At 39.4% G+C, this 18456-nt stretch overlaps 1 protein-coding gene across 1 annotated transcript; it reads left to right on the top strand.

Moving 5' to 3' along the window:
• Nucleotides 1–12030: 12030 nt before the first annotated feature.
• EFCAB9 (EF-hand calcium binding domain 9) lies at nt 12031–17044 on the top strand. Its single transcript, XM_014786223.2, is given in 5 exon segments — nt 12031–12195; nt 14759–14907; nt 15958–16134; nt 16854–17021; nt 17024–17044. Coding segments are annotated over 5 exon segments (651 nt in total). The 5' UTR covers nt 12031–12059.
• Nucleotides 17045–18456: the final 1412 nt, after the last annotated feature.

Below are 18456 nucleotides of genomic sequence, written 5' to 3'. Positions count from 1 at the left end.
CAACAAAACCAAAGCTACATCTCTGAAATAACTAATAGAAAAGACTGGTCAAAGAAAAAATGAAAAAGAGTCAGAGAAAGGAAAAATATTCACCAGAGAACATGAAAATGAAAAGAGGGACATAAATATTAGGTACTGTAGAAGATTCTGAAATCATAAGATAATATTTTGAACAAATTTATCTGAATAAATTTTCATTTACATGAAATGGGTAATCATCTAGAAGAAAATATAAATGGTAAATGATATATAAATATATAAATGATAAATAATCTGTAAAAGATACATAATTTCAATAAGAAATAAAAAGACTAAATAAACTAATAACCAACAAAGAAATGAATCCATAATCAAAAGTCTGCCCCCACTGAAAGACATCAGGTCTGTGTGGCTTTACACATAATTTCTCCCTTTATATAAATTCTTTAAGAAAACAGAAAAAAAAGGAAATCTACTCAACTCATTTTATGAGATCAGTTTTACTACAACTAGATAAAAGAAAATTGTAGATTAATCTCACTTATGAAATAGATGAGGAAAAATAAATAAAATACTAGCAAGATGAAACCAGAGGTGAATAAAAACATCATGGCCAAGAAAGGTTTATTGAGGAGTAAAAGAATGGTTCTACATCAGAAAAGCTAATACTGTGAGACACTGCATTGACAGAGTAAAGAGGAAAATCGCATAGTCTCAGCAGTCACAGAAAAAGCATTTGATAGTGTTCTTAGGTTGGATTCCCCCAGAGGCGTGCCCTGAGACAACGATTGGAGTGCGAGTAGTGTATTTTGGAGGTGGTGCCGGGAGGCATCAGTAGAGTGTAGGAAATTAAGAAGGAAGAGGGAGGAAGCCAGTGATGGATGCACTTGGGAGCTGATGACTGCTGTGGCCAACTGGGGCTCAGTCCCCCTGGGGAATTCTGGGGATCGGGATGCAACACACTTCAGAGTCAGCCCCCACGAGAGGCAAGGAACCTGAGGAAGGTTTCCTCTAAGCCCCATCTGTCTTTGGCCAAGGGCTGCTCCAGGGCTTTCTACAGCGTCTGCTACAACAATCTTTACATTTCTTATTTCTTTTCCTTTCCTACAGCATTTGCTAAGATCTCTAGTTTTGTGTTAAACAGTAACAGTAAAAATAGGAATTCTTGTCTTGGTCCAATATTTAATGGAAAGGGATTTAAAGTTTCTCCTCTAAGTATGATGTTTACGAAAGGATTGTGGCACGTGATTTTTACACAAAAATAAGTTTCCTGATCTTGCTAATTTGCTAATAACTTTTTATCACAGATGCAGAATTTTGTCAGATGCTTTTTCTGCATTTATCATGTTAAATATATAATTAATCATATGGTTTTTCTCCTCTAGCCTATAAACATAGTGAATTTCATTGATTGAAATTTTTTTTTTTTTTTAAAGATTTTATTTATTCATTTTTTCCCCCCAAAGCCCCAGTAGATAGTTGTATGTCGTAGGTTCACATCCTTCTAGTTGCTGTACGCGGGACTCGGCCTCGGGTTGGACGGAGATGTGGTGCCTCGGGGCGCGCCCGGGATCCGAACCCGGGCTGCCAGCATCAGAGCGCACGCACTTAACCGCTAAGCCACGGAGCCGGCCCAATTGAAATATTTTTGTATTCCTGGAAAGTAAATATTTTATCTCCCTTCAGAGAGGCCAGGTAACTTTCCCAAGGTCACACAGCTAATAAGGGGCAGAGCTGGAACATGAACCAGAGTAGTCTGATGCCAGAGTCTCTGCATCTCTTTGCATAACTGTTAGTTCAGTTGCCTCTTGATCATATATTTATACATTTATACATATACTGTTGGCTTTGGCAAATCTGACACCTAGGATTTTCATATCTATGTTCACAAATCCAATGGGCCCATATTTTTCTCTTCTCGTGCTGACTTTATCTGATTTTAAAATCAAGATACATTCACTCATAAAATGAACTGGACATTTTTTGTTTTTCTATTTTATGGAACAACTTAAGATGGAATTACCTGTTCCTCGTAAGTTTGATACGTCATTGTTTTTAATTTGTAAATCTCTAATTATTAATGGGTTTGAACATGTCTTCATAAGTTAGTTAGATGTTTGCATATCAAGTTCTTTGAATTGCTGGTTCATATTTGCCCATTTTTCTATTAGATTTCCTGTCTCACTTTTTTTTTTCTTGGTAGGGAAAACTGGCCCTGAGCTAACATCTCTTGCCAATCCTCCTCTTTTTTGCTGAGGAAGATTGGCCCTGAGCTAACATCTGTGCCCATCTCCCTCCACTTTATACATGGGATGCCACCACCTGATAAGCAGTGCATTGGTCCCCACCCTGGGATTTGAACCTGCGAACCCCAAGCCGCCAAAGTGGAGTGCGGGAACTTCACCACTATGCCACCAGGCCAGCCCCCATTGTCTCACTTTTTGACTGCACAATTTTTTTTAATGGTTTCTTATTGGGTTTAGACACTGCAAATGTCTTTCCCAATCTATCATTCATCTGTTAACTTTGCAAACAGTGTCTTCTGTTGAGCAAAAATGCTTAATACTGAAGTAATTGAATCTATTTTTTGTCTTACTTTTTTATTTAAAAAAATCAACTTTATAGGTTTAATTACATTCAATAAAAATGCACCCACTGTGTCAGTGTGGAATAGCTGGACTTCCCAGACACAACGGGTGGTCACACGCATTCTTAAGTGGACACTTGTGAGAAAAACTGGGGGCAAGGCAGCAGACTGGAGAGTGCCAGTTCTTGCTGATGCAGGAGTAAAAGAGGTGGTTGGTGGCAGCCAGGAGATGAGTATAAAGCCTCACCTACTTCCCCAGAAGAAGCAAAAGCAAAAGGCTTCAAAGGAAAAGCTTTATGCTGCTGGGAGAGGGGAAGAAAATCCCTTACTCCCAGGGCCCAGGTAAAGATCCAAGGTTCTCACCTCGAGGACATAGGGAAAAATCCTATCTTTTTGTGACGTCACTCAGGAACTCAGGCTGGCAGAGCACCATCATCTTCAATGTTTCTGATTACCATGGCATGGGAAAAGAGGGTTAGTTCTGATATTTTGGGAGCTGTTTGTTACAGTAGTTAGCAGTACTCACGCTAACTAATACACTGGCAAAGTGTAGTTAAATATTACATCGTTTTATCTCCCTCTCCCCAGCAGCAATGGATCTTTCCCTATGTAGCTCCTGGTGAGTTCTGAGGGCACCTGTGGTAGCCTCCTCATATGACATTATTTTTAGTGTTTTATACAGTTAACATTCATTTAGATTTACTCACACATTTTCAATTTCTGATGTTCATGGTTCCTTCCTGAATTTCTGTGTTTCCATATGGGAGTATTTTTCTGTGTCTGAAGAATTCACTTATGGACGTTAATTTTCTCAGTTTTTGTGTGTATGGATTGTTTGCTAATATTTTATTTAGGATTTTTGCTTTTATGTCCATGAGTGAGGCAGATCTGTAACTTTCCTTTCTTATACTGATCTTGCCATGTGTTGGTATCAAGATTACATTAGACTCATAAAATGAGTTGGAGAGTTTTCTCTCTTTACCATTCTCTGTAAGAATTTAGCAAGATTGAGATTATTTTTCTCTTGATTATCAGCTAGAATTTACCAGTGAAGTTACTTGGGACTGGAGTTCCTTGTGTGAAGATTTATGTTTTTTACTATTAATTAAATTTTATTACTGGTTATAGAAATAAAAAGAAAACCTTGGTATGTTTTATTTTTCTATAAAGTTTCTCACTTTATCCAAAAATATCAAATTGATTGGCATAAATTTTTTTTATAATATACTCTTGTTACTTTTTTAATGTGTAGCATATGTAGATATATCCAGTTTTTCATTTCTTTTTTTTTTACTTTATTTATTTTTTCCTTCACTTTTTTTTTTATTGTGGTCACATTGGTTTATAACATTGTATAAATTTCCAGTGTGCATCATTATACTTCTATTTCTGCATAGATTACATCACATTCGCCACCCAAATACTAATTACAATCCCTCACCACACACATGTGCCTAATCATCCCTTTTGCCCTCCTCCCTCCCCCCTTCTCCTCTGGTCAGTTTTTCATTTCTGATATTGATAATTTTTATCTTCTCTCTCTGTTTTTTATCAAATTTGCCATATTTTTTGGCCATTGTAATAGCCTTTTCAAGAGAACCAAATTTTACTTTACTGATTATACTTATGTGTTTATTTTCTATTCTATTAATGTATCTCTTATCTTTATTACTTCCTTCTACTTTCTTTGGATTTATTTTGCTGTTCTTTCTAATTCCTTGAGATAAGATGATTGTTAATTAATTTCAGCTTTTCTTTTAATAGTCATATTTTAGGGCTATAAATGTCCCTCAAAATATTGCATTAGCTGCACCCCATTTTGATATATAGTATTTTTCTTTCTTTTTTTTATTTTTTTATTTTTTTATTTTTATTTTTTTAAAGATTTTATTTATTTTACTTTTTCCCCCCAAAGCCCCAGTGGGTAGTTGTACGTCGTAGCTGCACATCCTTCTAGTTGCTGTATGTGGGACTCGGCCTCAGGATGAACGGAGAAGTGGTGCCTCGATGCGCACCCGGGATCCGAACCCGGGCCACCAGCATCGCAGCGCGCGCACTTAACCACCAAGCCACAGGGCCGGCCCACTTTCTTTTTTTTTAAATTTTATTTTTTTTGCTGAGGAAGATGCACCCTGAGTTAACATCTGTGCTAATCTTCCTCTATTTTGTATGTGGGTTACAGCCATAGCATGGCTGACAAGTGGCGTAGGGCCATGCCCAGGATCCAAACCCCTGAACCCAGGTTGCCAAAGCAGACTGCATGGAACTTTAACCACTAGGCCATGGGGCTGGTCCCCCAATATAGTATTTTTCTTATGTAGCTTAAAATATTTTCTAATTTCCATAATGATTTCTTCTTTGATTCATGGGTTATGTAGAAGTATATTTTAAAATTTACAAACATGAGGATTTCTAAATATCTTTGTAATTGATTTCTATCTTATTAGTGAGCAGAGAATGTGTACTGTACAATTTCAGTCTTTTGACATTTGTCAACATTTGCTTTATGCCCCAGTATAACATCAATTTCTGTATGTATTCCATAAGTTTTTGTGTGTGTGTGTGTGTGAGGAAGATCAGCCCTGAGCTAACATCCATGCTAATCCTCCTCTTTGTGCTGAGGAAGACCGGCTCTGAGCTAACATCTATTGCCAATCCTCCTCCTTTTTTTTCCCCAAAGCCCCAGTAGATAGTTGTATGTCGTAGTTGCCCATCCTTCTAGTTGCTGTATGTGGGACGCGGCCTCAGCATGGCCCGAGAAGCGGTGCTTCGGTGCGCGCCCGGGATCCAAACCCAGGGCACCAGTAGCGGAGCGCATGCACTTAACTGCTAAGCCACAGGGCCAGCCCCTTCCATAAGTTATTGAAAATCATATTTATATTCTGTAGTTGTTGCATGCAGTTTTGTATATATGTCCATTAGGTCAATTGTTAATATCATTCAAATTACCTAAATCTTTATTGATTTTTCTCTGCTTAATCTACCAATTATTGAGAGATGGGTAGTTATACTTTTTTGGGGTTAATGTGTACTTTCTTTTATCTCATTCCAATCTTTTACTTTTAACTTTTCTGTATCTTTGGGTTTGAGGTGTGTTTTTTGTAAACAACATATAGTTTTTCATTCAGTGCAATAATCTTTGCTTTTAACTAGAGTCCATTTACATTCAATATAATTGCACATATATATGGGTTAAATATTCTTTCTTATCTGTTACTTTCTATTTGTTACACTTTTTTTTTCTTGCCTTCTTTTGGATTGTTAGTGCAATTGTTGTTGTTATTCCATTATCCTTTTACTACATTTGGAATTTTATATTATATTTCTGTTCTTTTAGTGATTATCCTAGAAAATATAATCTTTAAATTATCAACATCTAGACTTTATGCCTTTATCTTCCTCTTAGATAATTAAAGGAACTTAAAACATTTTCATCTCATTTTCCTAGCTCCTACCTAATGTCATAATTGAATTGCATTTAAATTTGATCTTTTTAAACTCCCTATGACATTGTTATTATTTTACCCCATCAATGTTTACTTGGATTTACCCACATATTTTTTCTACTTTGTTGCTCTTTATTCTGCCTTACATGTTGGATTTTCTCTCTGGGATCATTCTCTGACTATTGTAAGTTCATCCTTTATAATTTCTCTTGGGAGGGTCTGCTGGTGATCATTCTTGTTTGTTTGTTTGTTTTTGTATGAATACATTTTTATTTAATCTAATTTTTTTCCTTTTTACTATAGAAAATTTGAAACATATTCAAAATAGAAAGAATAGTATAAGGTACTCCTGTGTACCCATGTCAGATCAGTCAGTTCACTTATGAACAATCCTATTATATGTATATCATCACCCCTGGGCCTGGATTATTTTGAAGCAAATTCCCGACATCATATCATTTTATCCTTTTAAACAACAAACAAATCTATTATCATACCTAATATTATATCCAGTAAGTGTTCATATTCCTCCATCATCTCATGCTTCTTAATAAGTTTGTTTTTGTGGGCTGTTTGATACACAATCCATTTGAATTCAAATCCAAATAAGTCCAACATTGTAATTGGTTGATGTGATTTAAAAGATATGAAACTGTATCTATTAATCTATAGTTTCCTCTTCTATCTCTTTCTCTTTTCTTGTAAATTTTTATTAAAGAAGTGGAGTCATTTTTCTTTAGAGCTTTACACAACCTGGGTTTTGCTGATTGCACCCCCATGGTGTCATTTAACAAGGACCTCTGCTGTCCTCTCTGTTTCCTTGATTTATATTTTCTCTAAGTTGATCAAATTCAGGTTTGATTTTCCTCCTCATGCTTTTTTTTTTTTTTTTTTCTGAGCAAGACTGGCCCTGGGCTAACATCTGTGCTCATCTTCCTCTACTTTATATGGGACACCGCCACAGCATGGCTTGACAAGCGGTGCATCGGTGTGCGCCCGGGATCCGAACCTGCAAACCCCGGGCTACTGAAGTGGAGCACATGCACTTAACTGCTACCACCGGGCCAGCCCCTCCTCATGCTTTTTTTAAATTAAGGTGAAATTCACATAACATAAAATTTTAAAGTGTACAATTCACTGGTATTCAGTACATTCACAATGTTGTTCAACCATCACCTTTTATCTAGTTCCAAAACTTTTTCATTACCCCAATAGAAATCCCTGTATACATTAAGCAGCCCCTTCCCATTACACCCTCCCCCAGCCCCCAGCCCTTGGCAATGACTGATCTGCCTTCTGTCTCTATGAATTTGCCTATTCTGGATATTTCATATAAATGGAATCATACAATATGTGATCTTATGTTCCTGTATTCTTTCGCTTAGTATAATGTTTACAAGGTTCATCCACATTGTAGCAGGTATCATTCCCTTTTATGGCTGAATAATAGTCCTCTGTATGGATATCCTACATTTCATTTGTCCATTCATCAGTTGATGGACATTTGCGTTGTTTCTACCTTTTGGCTATTGTGAATAGTGCTGCTGTGAACATTTGGTACAAGTATTTGTTTGAATACTTGTTTTCAGTTCTTTTGGATATACATCTAGGGGTGGAATTGTTAAGTCAATATGGTAATCCTGTATTTAACTTTTTGAGAAACATCTCTTCATTCTTGAAAGATAATTTTACTGAGTATATAATTTTAGCTTGGCTGTGGTGGTTTTTACATACTGAGATATTATTCCACTATGTTTTGGTTTCCATGTTGTGAAGAGGTTGATTGTTAGTTAATCATCATTCCTTTGAAGATAATCTTTCTTTCTTCTCTGATTGCCTTTAGAATCCTCTCTTTGTCTTTAGTAAACTGCAGTTTTGCTCTGATGTATACACATATGTATTTCTTCTATTTCAACTACTTAGAAGTTCAGGCTTCTGATGGGGCTGGCCCTGTGGCATAGCAGTTAGGTGCGTGCGCTCTGCTGCTGGTGGCCCGGGTTCAGATACCGGGCGCACACTGATGCACCACTTGTCAGGCCATGCTGTGGCGGTGTCCCATATAAAGTGGAGGAAGATGGGCACAGATGTTAGCCCAGGGTCAGTATTCTTCAGCAAAAAGAGGAGGATTGGCATGGATGTTAGCTCAGGGCTGATCTTCCTCACAAAAAAATAAAAATTAAATAAAAAAAAGAAGTTCAGGCTTCCAAGAGGCAATATAGCATAGCTATTAAAAAGCAGTGATTATTGCCAAACTATCTAGGTTCATATCCTGATTCTATCATTAATTAGCTTTGTGACTTTAGGAAAGTTAGTTAACTTCTCTGAGCCTGTTTCTTAATCTGTAAAATAGGTATAATAGTCTCTACTTCATGGGATTGTTGTGAAGACTAAATGAGTAAATACATTGATGCACTTAGAACTGGCATGGAGTGATGTAACTGTTCACTTTGATAATGATGAGGAATGCAGTCTGTGGAGGGTGTTTGTCATTGGTTTTGGAAAATTCTCAGCTATTATATCTTCACATTTTCCTCTACTCTTACTGTCTTTTTCTTCTCTTTCTGGAATTCAGTGACATGTGGGTTAGACTTTCTTACTCTGTCCTTCATACTTCTTAATCTTTCATAGTTCCTATCTCTTTTCTCTTGTACTGCATTTTAGATAGTTTTTCTAATTTGCCCACTCTCTTTGTCTATTCTTCTGTTAAACCCATCCATTGAGTTTTTAATTTCAATTATTGTATTTTCATTTTTATAAGTAAAATTTTGGTCTTTTTTCAAGTCTTTTAGTCATTTTTTATAGATTCCTATTCCTGGCAGTGATTTTAAAGTGTGTCTTTTTATTACTCTAAAAAACAGTAAGCATGATTATGTCATAATCTGTGTCTGGTAATTCTAATATCCGAAGTGTTTACAGTTCTGGTTCTGTTGTCTGTTGTTGCTGCTGCTTCTTGCTCATGGTGCATTTTTTCCTTGTGTGTTTAGTTTCCTAGGAAAACTATTTCTGGGACTTCATTGAGCCCTAGAGTGAAGGTGTCATCTTCCAGAAAGGATATGTGTTTACTTTGCTAAGTGCCTGGATCTACTTGAATTTATATTCAGGGCTTGAGTTTTTTGGACCATCCTCATGGTGTGAATTTGGGTTGCAGACATGCAGGGGGCCATCTCTGGCTATAACTTCTCAGAGACCGTTCTTCCTCTTGCTGTTCTGCTCAACCCCACAGCAACATTCCTTACAGGCTCTTGGAGGAAAGGGTGGAGGGGTGTGCTTTTGGTTTATCCTTACACTGAGGGTGGAGCACTTTGAGGTCCCGGCTCTTCAAATGGTGAGGGTTCTGTTAGACTCCCCACTTCTACTGGGTGAAAGGCTTTCTTTTGCCCCTGCTTCAATGAAAACCAAAGTTATCCCTCCAGGTTCCTGCCTGATTCCTTCTCCAGCTCTTCAGTGCTGCAGATGACTTTATCCCTAAAATCGTTAGTTGTTAGAGAGGAAGTTTATGCATGTAACTCAGCCTATCATATTACTAAAATCAGAACTGCTTTGAAACACTTTATATAACATAGAAATTATTTGTTCCTTGCTGGTTTTGAGAAACACCCCTGTAAAACCATCTGAACCAGGTATCTTTTCTTAACATTTCATCATTGATTACTTTCTGGTTATTGGTTATGGTTATTGGTTGATTCGGGTTTTTAACTCCTTCATAAATCAATTTTCCTAAAAGAGTTATTCTATTTATCTAAATCTGTGCTGTCCAATATGGCAGCCACTAGCCATATGTGGCTAGTAAGCACTCAAGATGTAACTAGTCCAAATTGAGATGTGCCATAGGTGTAAAATACACGCTGGATTTCAGAGAGTTAGTATAAAAAAAGGGTTGTATGATCTCATTTATGTGTGGACTCTAAGAAAAACTGAACTCATGGAAACAGAGTACATTGGTGGTTGCCAGGGGTGGGGAGGTGGGGGAAATGGATGAAGGTGGTCAGAGGGTACAAACTCCCAGTTACGAGATGAATACATTCTGGGGATGTGATATTACAGCATGGTGACTATAGTTAGCGATGCTGTATTGTGTATGTACAGAGTAGATTGTAAAATTTCTCACCACACACACTCACAAAAGGGTAACTATGTGAGGTGATGGATGTGTTAATCTTATTGTGGTAATCCTTTCACAATATATTCGTATATTAAATCATCATGTTGTACACTTTAAACTTATACAATGTTATATGTCAATTATATCTCAATAAAGCAGGAAAAAAAGGATTATAAAATAACTCATTTAAAAAATATATTGATTACAAATTGAAATGATATTTCAGATATATTGGGTTAAATAAAATATTATCAAAACTAATTTCACTTCTTTTTACTTTTTTAAAAATGTAGCTACTAGAAAATTTTAAATTACATATGTGACTCATATTTGTGGCTCATATATTTACTGGACAGAGCTAATTTAGATTTTCAAATGATCAGTATAGAGTTGTATATTGTGTTCTCATCTGTATTTTAACCTTTTCCATATCACTAGTTGTTTCCTTTCTCATTCTTAATTTTTAAAATCTTTTTTTCTCCTTATCACACTTGCCAAAAGTTTGTCTGTTTTTATTGGTCTTTTCCCAAAGCCAGCTTTCGCTCTAGATCTAACTATGAGTTTATAGAAAATAGAGGAGACAGAGGAACATGTTAACACATTGGAGGTAAAATCTGCAAAAAACCAAAATGTTTTCCTCTATAAGGCCAATGTGGATTCCTCAACAAATAAATTGCAAGAAAAAGAAAGAAAGAAAGGGGGAACCTAAAGATATTTAAGAAGCAGTCTAAGTGTAATACATAGAGCTGTTTGGGTTCCTGACTTGAATAAATCATCTATTAAAAATTTTAAGAAACAATTAGGGAAATTTGAATGCTGACTAGATATTTGATGATGATAAGGAATGATTGTTGTTTATTTTTAGGTATGATAATGGTATGTGGTTATGTTAAAAAAAAAAAAGAGTCACTCTCTTTTTGAAATATATATTCAAATATTTACAGATAAGAAGTCACGTCTGAGATTTGCTTCAAAATAATCCAGTGATGGTAGTGGTGGGGTGGGGGATACTATAGATGAAACATGATTGGCCCTGAGTTGATAATTGTTGAAGCTAGATGATGATTACATGTGGATTTATTATACTGACGTTTGAAATTTTCCATTATATGTTTGAAATTTTGCATTATAAAGAACATTAAAAAAAGGTCCTGATTATACTAATCAAGTATACTGCTTTGTTTTCTGGTTCACTGATTTGCACTTTGGTCTTTAAAAAAATTCCTTCTTTCAGGGGCGGGCCCGGTGGTGCAGTGGTTAAGGTCCTGTGCTCCGCTTTGGCAGCCCGGGGTTCGCAGGTTTGGATCCTGGGCGCGGACTGATGCCCCATTTGTCAAGCCATGCTGTGGTGGCATCCCACATATAAAGTAGAGGAAGATGGGCATGGATGTTAGCCCAGGCCAATCTTCCTCAGCAAAAAAGAGGAGGATTGGCACCAGATGTAAGCTCAGGGCTGATCTTCCTCACAAAAACAAAAACAAAAATTCCTTCTCTCTTTGGTGTTATTTAACTGTAGTTATTCTGGGTTTATTTCACTACTTTTTTATGTATTTTCAATTTCTCTTGTTTTCTAATAAATGTATTTAGGCTATAAATACTCCTCCGAGAACCACTTTGGCCACGTAGCACAGGTTTTTCATACGTGTAACGAGAGAGTGTTCTCTCGTTCGTTTCTAAACAGTCTGTGATTTCAGTTTAGTACTGGCTATACTGTAGTGACAGAGAGATAATCAAGGTAACAAGAGATTTAGGACAATAAATACCTATAGTAAGGCTGGAGAGCTGGGAGGAAGCAATTTTCCTTTTTTGTTGACTGTTCCCACAATGTTTTGACCTAGGAAGACCTTTGCTACTGGAGTTTCCCTCTATCCAACATTCCGATTCCGAGGTAGAACTCTCTCTTCTATTTCAGGCTGCCAGGGCCTTGGGCTTTAAGAGCACTGGAATGAAACTGAAGGAAGGCTCGTTTCTGTGGTACCTCTATCTGGACAAACTATACTGCTTGTTATCCGTGAGGAACGTGAAGGCCTTGGTGGATTACTTTCACCTTCTGGACGTGCACCGCAAGAATACCTTGAATGGTCAGTACTTTCAGAAATGTGACCTCTGGGTTGTTCCCTGGTTTTTAACTAATGTGCAGGAAAACTTGCAGAACCAGAAACTATTTTGTTAACAAATGTTTACCTTTTAAATGAAGCACAGAGAGAAATCACCAACTGAGACTTGAGACGGGTAGCACTTCAGTGAGGATAAAATTGCAGGCTCTGGGGTTTAATCCTGGCTCCACCCGTAATTCGGTGGTGATTTGGAGAACATGCCGTCACCTTCTTGAAGTCTAATTTTCCTCATCTGTAAATGAGGCTTCTAATAATGGAGTCCATCTCACAGTTGGGGAAAAAAAAAAGATAATTAAATGAGATAATGTATGGAAAAATGCTTAGGATAGTGCCTGGCACATCATAAGGACTTAATAAGTATTCGTTATTATTATAATTGCTCCTGGGGGCTGAGCTCCATTCAGGCATTAACCCGCAAGACCCCCTCAGGAAGACTTGTCATCTGCCAAATGGGAGGTTTGAATCAGATGGCCTGCAAGATCCCTTCTAATTCTTGGTCCCAGTGACGGACCAAAAAGGGCTGACGATCTCGACCCTGCCTTTGAGTGCACAAACTAACAGAAGACCAATCAAAATACTGGAAGTTTTTTTTAGGACTGGGTATAGATAAGGTATCTCATGCATTTGTTGTGACCTGAGCGAGATAAATGTCATTTGTGTATAAGGGGTTTCTTCCATAAAGATTTTTAAAGAGTTCATTCAATCTTAAAAAGACACCTTCATCTTCTCATAATTTCATGCCAAAATTTCAAAAAATTTTCAAAAAATCAAAAGTTTTTCTCTCTACGTGTCGATTTACACGCCGTGTGTCACCAAATCTTCGCAATAACCCAGCCCTAGGTAAGGCAGCTGTAGGGCACCTCGCTGTGAACAGGAAAGCTAGGCCTGAAACCCAGGGCTGACTCCAAACCCACACACACTCAGTCTCACCGAAATGTTTGCTGACAAGAGTCTGATCTCCTGGTAACTAATCACTCCCTGATGATGCAATACGCAGAAGGTGGTTACACTCTTGTCTGCTGCTCCCCAAGGGACTGGATAGTGACCTGAAAGAGTGAAGGCACAGCCTTAAGTTTTGCCTTCCGGGGATGTAGGGACTTAAAGCCTTGGAGACTTGAGTGGGCAGAGCCAGCTGGTTTAAAAACAGTGTTTGTTAAGTAGCTACTAAGTCCCACACCAAAACCTCTCTACGTCACTGTGTATATACATATGTAGTGTGTTGTTCCCACGGGTTTATGCCCGGTGGGGCACGGGGAAGGAACATTAAGAGCCTGTCAGAAGCCCCCCAAATCATGACATTGTGACAACTGGTTCCTTGTGCTCTTAGCCAGCTTCAGCTGGGACTCCAGACTACATAGATAGGTGTGGAATGTACCTTCTGCAGGCGAGTTTCCGTAATCAATCAACGGGCAAGGGGAAACCACATGTAGAAAAAGTTACGCTTGAAAATCCCTTGTTACCATGGCTATTTGTATATACAACCTGTACAGCCACCTGCCACTGTATAAATGTATCACCATGTCTGTTTCTTCCATCTTATACTCCCCAAGACAGATCAGTAGTGAGTGGAATTTCAGGCAAAAACCTTCCCTATTCTTTAAATTATAGTATTTTTTTCTCTGATTCCATATGCTTGATTATGCCTTAAGTAATGCACAAAAGATATGGCTTCACCATGGAAAGAGCAAGGCTGTGGAGTCAGACGGACCGTATTTGAATCCCAGCTCTGCCACTCAAAGTGTGGTCCGCAGACCAGCAGCAGCCGTGTCACCTAGGAGCTTGTTAGAAATGCAGTCTCAGTCCCACCCAGGTTTCCTGAATCAGGATCTGTCTTTTACAAGATCCTCAGGTGATTGGTATGTCCATTGCAGTTTGAGAAGCACTGAAGTAGACTAGTTACTATCTGAGGCGTATGATAAGAGGGTGTGAAATCACTCTCCCTGTAGGGTTGTCAGGGTTTAACGAGATGTGGCATTTGAAGTGCCCAGCTCCTAAGGTCTTCAGTGACGATTGTTCCTTTCCCTCACAGCCAAATGCATTGGCTTTATATAAGCAGGAGGAATACTGATACTTTGATAGAAGAGGAATGATTTTTAAGTTTCTCTTGTTTTAATTGTCTCCTCAAGTGAAAGGCCCGGGTGAAACATCAGCTTCCCCAAGAAATTGTCCTAGGTCCCCAGTGAGCCGTAAGCTCTTCCTTCCAAGTACGAGGAGCACTCTGTGCCTTTTGTTGGTTACACAGACACGTGTCTGCTCCGGAATGCGTGTGAGCCGGGGTCAGGAACCAAGCTCTATCCACTGTCTCATTCTCCACAACTCCAGGCAGAGTGCTTTTCCACACAGCTCATGGGCAACCGAAGGTCTGAGGAATCGTGGAAGGTATAGTGGCGAAGCCAGAAACAAAATATTATCATTACTATTCCCAGGTCAACAAGCTTCCAACCTTCCTACCATTTATGTGGCTCCCAGTTGTTTCCCATTTTGGAACTGTTTCAGAATAACCTGTCTTGTCTCCCCACCTTAACAGATGTGCTGTTCTATCACTTCCTTCACCACGTGACTAACTTGACACGGACGCAGATCAACATTGTGTTTAATATGCTGGACTGGAGTGCTGTGGGCGAGATTGGTTTTGACCAGTTCTACATGCTGGTCTGCATACTGCTGGCACAAGAGGCGAGTAACAAGGCAGGACCTGGGGCAGAGACGCCAAGTGCTGCCCCCATCTTGTTACAGGCAACACTGAGAAGAGAGCATCAGGATTTTTCTTCCTTGCACTCAAAACAGGAAGAAAAAAATGGGGGTGGAGGGACTACTTTTGGTTCCTTAATGGCCTTCTGTAACCTAGAAATTTCCAAGTTACCCAGCTTCTCTCCCCGGGCTGCCCCTGTCCACCCTCAGCCCTCCCCACTGCCTCTTTCTTTTTTTTTTTTTTTTTTTTTTTTTTTTTTTTTTTAAAGATTTTATTTATTCAGTTTTTTCCCCCCAAAGCCCCAGTAGATAGTTGTATGTCATAGGTTCACATCCTTCTAGTTGCTGTACGTGGGACTCGGCCTCACGTTGGACGGAGAAGTGGTGCCTCAGGGCGCTCCCGGGATCCGAACCCGGGCCGCCAGCATCAGAGCGCGCGCACTTAACCGCTAAGCCACGGAGCCGGCCCCCCACTGCCTCTTTCTAAAGAACAGATCTCACCCTGTCCAGTCCCTCCGTGGAGGCCCCTCCTTGCCTGTTCTAGCTGGAGATTCTCCCAAGTGCCTCACCCCCTCAATGATCCCTTTTCTCAGAGAACTTTCTGAAGGGGATGAATGGTGCAGATGAGAAACGCTCTTCCTTGGGTTCCCACCTTACTTTGTACACACTTCCAGTGTGTATTTACCTATTTCCCACTCCTGAAGGAAAGGGACCTGTGTTTTCAGCATTTTATCACCAGAGCCTCGGTGTTGCACGAGTAGATTCTCACTGAACATAAGGAAATGCATTCTAGGGGCTAGAGTTCTGGCTGCAACTGGCCGCGGCAGGTGGCCTGAGTTCCCCTGGAAAGCAGACGCTGCAGCAGGTCTCAGGACACCGGCCATAGGGCTCTTCCAACCCTGAGCTTCTCTGATTTCCCCTCTGCTTTTAGCTCTCTAGGGAGCGGACTAGTGAGTATCTGAGTCTTGCTGTCGCAAGTGTAGAGAGCAGCACGGACAACACTGTTCCTTGTCTCACGTATTTCTCTCAAAGCAGAACCGCCTGGAAGAGCGATTTATCTTCCGCCACTCCCGGCCCGTGTTTGAGCTGCTCGACGTGGACGGGGAGCTGAGGGTTGGCGCAGCCAACTTCCACATGTACAACTTTCTCTTCAATATCAAAAGACAGGCACTCAGAGAGCTCTACCATGACTTTGACATCACAGGTGACCGTGTAAGTGCAGACCCCTAAAGTGCGGCCTGGCAGCCTCTCTGTACAAAGGCAGAGGACAATGTCCCACGACTTTGAGTAGAGACGGCTGAGGAGGAGGGTGGGAAAGCCAGCTCGAGTGCGTCACGGCACTGGGACCAGAAAACACTGGAGAGATTTATAGACCTGTGGAAGAGAGAGGATTGAAGTAAGTGCTACATCATATAATATGGACACAACGTTATAGAAGCTTAGAGAAGGAGATTCTGTTTAGAAGTTTAGTTTAGAGAAGGAAACATGGCAGGAGTTGGTGTTGGGGGAAGGGTTCATAGATTTGAGTAAGTAGAAAGGAAGAAATTCTATGATGGGAACACAGGAGCAAGACCCTAAGAGGAAACAGCTATGCTGAAGACGGCATTCTGCCTGAAGGGGACGTCCATGCTGGGGAAGCAAGCGGGAGCTCGGGCTGCAAAAGCTGGGTCACACCGTGAGGAACCTCAGATGCCAGCCTGAAGCGTCTGGGCGCGACAGAGAAGTGAGAAAGTAACCCTTGGTTCCCTTAGACTCTACAGCTGACTCTCTGTTCTGGCTCCTAGACTACAAGCAGAGCATAATTGTCCTAATGACTGAGCCTCTTTGGGTTTCCAGGTTTTTCAATGAGAAATGATTACAATCCTGCTGTTATCTGAAACAAAGTATCAATCTTTCCTGAAATAATTTTTCTTCTTCTCCCCCAACAAAAGCGTCTTAATTACAAGGAATTTAAGCTGTTTACCATCTTCTTCATGGACAAATACCAGGAGAGGCAGAAAGCAGAGAAAGAGAAAGCTCTGCTCGAAAAGAAAAGGTCACGTCAAGTTAACGTCAGCCAAAAGAAGAGTCTTCTTGGAATAAATGGATCTGAAAGTAGAATATAAGTAATTACAACTGTTAACATGTCTAAAAATAAATTTAGAACATCAAAGTGGATCCCTCTACATTGACTTTTACATGTGAAGGGTTCAAAGGAGTGCTCCCCAATCCGCAGGTTCTTAACTTGAATAACCTACTGACCTCACACAGGACTCACAATAATGGAATGTGAAGTAGCCACTTCCTTTGTCAGCGTGTCCCAATTCTGCTGCTGCTGCTTTTCAGATCAGCTCTGTTCATTAGGTTCCTGTGTATCCAGATAATTACCAACACTTACTGGGGCTAAGCAGGTGAAAGAAGGTGACACTTTCCCAAAAGTTGTCGCTAGTGAGCCAATACTTTCAGAATCCTTTTTCTCCCAATCCTTAAGCTAAAACCACCTGCATGCAACACACTTCAAATTGGCAAATGGTGAAGTGCCTCCAACCTTAAGGGAAACTGACAAAAATGTTAAGGACTGTGTTCTTCCTGGAACCTGAATTACCCTCTGATGAGTCAGGTGCTTAAGCAGCTGTACCACATCTGCTAGTGTAAGGGAGTTATTACATGCCCTTGTATAGTTTTAATTTTTATACAATACCTTGAATAATTTTTAAATGTCTTTAGCACAGGACTTGTGACTCCTCCCTCCCTGACTGTGCTGTGATGTTAACGATGATAGCTACCATTCAGTAAGTGCTTGCTGTGAATTAGGCAGGTCCTTCAGATGCATGACTTTATTTACCCTCATAACCCTATGAATTGGGTGTTATCCCCAATTCACAGATGAGGAAATTGAGGTCTAGAGAGATTAACAACCTTACCCAAGAACGTATGGCTCACTGGATTCAAATTCAAGGTCAATTAGATGCCTGTGCTTAGAGCAAGTGATCTGAGTAACTCACTTCAGTTTTAGCAGATTCTGTTTAAGTTTTAAGCTAGCATTTCACTGGCTCAGAAATCCCTTCCGCATAATGCTAATTACCACATCTCCTACCATAAACTTCCAAGGAACAAGCCTGGCGATAAAAGAAATACAGTTCACTTACTATAAACTAAGGATTTCTTAAGGATACATTATGCAATATAACTGACCATAAGGCATTCAATGAATTCCAGAGTATCTAATAATCATCAAAGCTCACTTTGTCAATGTGCAACAGACAAGAATACTGCTTATCTAAGATTGTCATTCAAGTCAAACTTGTAATCACAGAAATCATATTAATTACTGTGAACACTCTCTATATTTACTCTAAAAGACATGGGATTTTGATAATACACTTATGAGCATGAGTAATATTTAGCAGCCAAAACTTCTCTCTCTTCCCCCCAATGGTACTATAAAACTGAATGGAGCAAGCCAAAAAAACCCCCAAGTCTCCTGGCTTCTGATTTCTGGTATACACATGGGGATGATACTATCTATCTTAAGGAAGTGCTGTGAAGACCAAA

The sequence above is a fragment of the Ceratotherium simum genome, chromosome 4, assembly GCF_057802395.1.
Source record: "Ceratotherium simum simum isolate JZ-2026a chromosome 4, ASM5780239v1, whole genome shotgun sequence".
In the NCBI taxonomy this organism is placed as follows: domain Eukaryota; kingdom Metazoa; phylum Chordata; class Mammalia; order Perissodactyla; family Rhinocerotidae; genus Ceratotherium; species Ceratotherium simum.
Note: the sequence above shows the minus strand (reverse complement) of the source record. Positions and strands in the feature narration are given on the sequence as shown.